Source organism: Melanostigma gelatinosum, assembly GCF_949748355.1.
Source record: "Melanostigma gelatinosum genome assembly, chromosome: 8".
NCBI lineage: Eukaryota > Metazoa > Chordata > Actinopteri > Perciformes > Zoarcidae > Melanostigma > Melanostigma gelatinosum.
The window spans coordinates 19560006-19564045 of NC_136641.1; the positions used below are offsets into that span (position 1 = coordinate 19560006).

Here is a 4040-nt window from a genome sequence, read left to right on the forward strand (position 1 = left end):
AATCTTTTGAAGGAAACATTTATTTAATACTTAAATAATATATATATGTGTTCCTAATATTCTTCTAATCCTCTTCTCTGTGTGTTCGTCATGTTTATCCAAAAGTACACTGCTACACAGCACGGCTGCATTTCTGGGAAGAAAAAAACAAAATCAGTTTTCTCTGTATCTTGTTTTTAAGACTTCTCTCTCCACCCTTCCATCTCTAATTCTTCTTCCTCACTCCTGTACTTTATTTTCAGAGTCTCTCTCTCCTCTCCATACCCCCAGTCTTTCTTTGAAGCCTCCCTCTTCTTCTCCTCTTTCTCTCCCACTCCCACTTTGTACGTCCTTCCCTGTCCGACAGTGTCACTCGTTCATGTCTCTGGTGTTCGTCGACGCTATGGGGAAGAGCATGTCACTCTCCAAGGAGAGGTTGCTGCCCAGGCCGGCCATGCGGCTCCGCAGCAGGAAGTGCGTCCTCCTCTGCAGCACCCTCTGCTGCTCCTGCTTCAGCTCCACGTAGGACCGCGAGAAGGTGTGGAAGATGGAGGTGACGGGGAAGGCCATGAGGAGGATCCCGCTCAGGATGCTGCTCAGAGCCACCACCTGGCCTGGGATGCTCCTCGGCACCATGTCCCCGTAGCCCACGGTCGTCATCGTGATGACGGCCCACCAGTAGGTAGCAGGGATGCTGGTGAACTCCTGCGTGGGGGCCATTTCATTCTCAATCAAGTACAGCAAGGGCGAATACAGCGCTATGGCCACGCACAGGAAGAGGAGGAGCAGTCCAAACTCCCGCGTGCAGCGGCGTGCGGTCAGGCCCAGAGTCTGCAGGCCCAACGAATGGCGAGCCAGCCGCATGACATAGAGGATCCGCAGGGCTCTCAGGACGCGCAGCACCAGTCCCACCTTGTCCAAGTAGCTGTTGCCGGAGCCCTTCTTTTCTTTGGAGGTGCTGTCCACCACCAGGGTGATGTAGTACGGCAGGATGGCCACCACGTCTATCAGGTTCAGCGGCTGCCTGAGGAAGGCCAGCTTGCTGCGGTCTTGAATGAAGCGCAGGGTGAACTCCAGGGAGAACCAGGCCACGCACACCGTCTCCACTATGAAGATGTTGTAGCACATCTGGGAACATTTGCCCTGGTAAAGACACTTGAGTTAGCATGGTCATCATCAGCATGTGCGAGTGGTAGCTGTAGTCACTAGAGGGAACCACTTCTATGTGAAATGAAGGAGCGAAGGACTCTGGGAGGCTGCAGCATTGCACACAACGTGCACAATGTTTCTCCAACAAACAAAACAAAGAAAGGAAAGAGATTTGCTCATCATAGACGAAGCTATGCCAGTTATGATTTAATGTATGAGTCGAGCCATGAAAACAGAGCAACTGTAACCTCAAAAATGGTCCTTCTTTATCATCTATGTTTTAAGCTTTTTTTTGGAAAGCTTTGTGTTTTGTGTGACACGGTGATGATGCTGAATCAGTGCGTGGCTGAGAAGGCTCAAAGCATTTCAAAGCACATGGCACGGAGCCTTTGAACGCAGTCCATATCAGGGAGAAATATCATTGTGAAACACACTCCCACAGAGGAGGAGATGGTTTGAGTAGACCCATACAAGCACCTGACAACTCCAGTAAACCTGTCTCTCACTCCGAGAGAGGAACACTTACACACTTTTAATCAGAGGCGTCGGAGTTGTTAGAATGCAATTACTGGCACTTTCAATTAAAAAGCGTGATTGAAACATACACCGAGCATAGCAGGTTCAAATACAAGTGTGTCAGGTCGAATAGAACACTGGAACTTCATCAGTGCAGTCGTTGTATTTCTTTCATTTCGTTTTCATTATCCCGGTTACATTTTCCCAGAACATTGCCTGATGATTGACTTAATGACTGTACAAGAGATGATGTTAAAACTCGTCCCACGTTTAAAGCGCTTAATGCACTGGAGCACCCACACGATAAATGAAACGTAAAGAGTGACAGTCCAAGATTAAAGTAACTACTGGATCTGAAAGGTGAGTCAGCAGCATGACATATACGTTTAGCAGTATCTCAAATAAAAACCGTTGAGCTTTTGGTTTCGCTCTCCGCCCACTGACAGTACCCCACATGCAGTATCTGTACTTGATTTCCTGAGTGCGTACAAGAAGTAAAGGTAGAACATTTAAAAACTACTAAAACATTTCTTTTAAATGGAAAGCAAAGTGGTGGAAGCTGCTCTCCACTTCCATCCAAAGTAGATATTTCTACAAAAGATAGATTGATTCATTTTAATTAAAGAACTGATGTTCACGCACTCTGCAAGAAAATATTGTGTGTGACTCAAATATTGTCCTTTATATTTGACTGAAGAGGCCAGTGTGCTAATTATGGTTGTGATTGAAGTCAGACAAAAATATGAAAGCAGATTGAGACGTCTTCAAATCCAATTTTGTTTTCTTAAATGGCAAAACAACCTGCTTTCTAAGCAGCAGGCTGTTTTAAACGACATGACAGATGAGACATGCCGTCATTAGAATGTTCTAATGACTGCTTTTCAGAATAACATGTCAATTTTCAAAGCCAATCTCACCAGTGTGGGGTTCAAATGTTCACTGTCTATACTTTGGTGTGACTTTATGACAGACTCACAACAGACAATGAAGTTGTGTTGGGCCATGTCTTCACTTTTACTTCTCCTCTCTGACATGACAACACTTGACTCTGACAACAACATGTTTTGTACTTAGTAACTTTTTTTGCGTTATGTCAAAGTCATGAGCCTACTCACCGCCTCCTCCTCTTCCCTCATGGCGGGCATGGTGCTGATGGATAGGTTGACGGCAGTGATGGTGACAAACATCACTGACAGACAAGCAAAGATCTTCCCCGGCAGGCCTGAGTGAGGCCTCTCCACCATGTCTCTTAGCTTGCCCATGTACCGATTGAGTCTGGACTCTGCTGCGTGTCCACTGTCCGAATCCAGCAGATCCTCCAGGAGTTCCTCCTCCTCCTCCGCTCTCTCCATCGCTTCAAACTCCTCCACGCGCTGCAGCAGACGCCGGCGACAGCACCACTCCATGCTCTCCTCGGGGACCCCCCAGTAGAGCAGCTCCTCCCTGAAGGAGAGGGCGCACATCTCCCTGAGGGACCGCAGCTTACCCGCCCGCAGGAAGGTCAGGATGGTACGGAAGGCACAGGGGCTGCGGTCGAAGAAGAACTCGTTGTGCGCGACGTCATAGTCATCACAAACACGCATGATCTCGTCAAAGCTGCTGCAGAGGTGCAGCTGGCCCAGACGAGACAAGGGGAAGTCCTCTAAGGTGGTCCAGGGCAGCTGGTAACGCAGGCCACCCACATTGATGATGGCGTGGAGTTTACGGGCGCTGGACAGCAGGGTGTCGCCATGGATGGAGCTGAGCTCAGGGGCACGCTGCGCCCTCTTGTAGAAGGCCCCCTTTTGAGCCTCCTCTTCATGTAGGGGAGGCGGCTCAAAGGAGGAATCAGAGGCACAGCTCAGGGCACTGTAGTCATAGTCGGAGCCATCACCCGCCAACAGGGTCATCTTTACTGGTCCACTCACATCCCTGTGCTCAGCCTGCCACCATCACACTGTCACCTTCAGAGGGGAAACAGAGAATGAACAGATTAGTCTTATACAGAAGGGCATTTGTATTTTAAAAATGTATTAAACGGACGTGTATGGCTTTGATGTACTTAAAACCTACTTAAACTCATAGGGACTGTGTGAAGAGTCGGAGCAATACTGACACTGTTATGCCACTATAAACATTGACATCCCTTTTACTTAAGGATGAGTAATACCACGGTGCAGCAGTATTGCAGCAGGAGGCACTTAGATTATTGATATTTTAATGGCCACATGAAGGCAAAGTCATGTGTATTATATTTCATGCAGGCAAGCATAGACCTGCTCGAAATATTCCACCACAAGACCTCTGATATTGTTAAGAGAAGAAATGTATTGTAAATCACTGCAGTTTTTCATGGTGGTTAACCAACCTCGTTTTTCTAATGGTCAAACTATGTCCACCCAAATTTCAGGCAACAT

General features: G+C 47.7%; 1 protein-coding gene across 1 annotated transcript; it reads right to left on the reverse strand.

Annotated features, from left to right (window-relative positions):
* Positions 1 to 249: 249 nt before the first annotated feature.
* LOC306780504 (voltage-gated potassium channel regulatory subunit KCNG1-like) lies at positions 250 to 3533 on the reverse strand (the record flags this gene model as incomplete). The annotated part of the gene is made up of 2 exons (XM_079272903.1): positions 250 to 1122; positions 2760 to 3533. 2 exons carry the CDS (start codon positions 3531 to 3533, stop codon positions 349 to 351), a joined length of 1548 nt encoding a protein of 515 aa, XP_079129029.1. The 3' UTR covers positions 250 to 348.
* Positions 3534 to 4040: the final 507 nt, after the last annotated feature.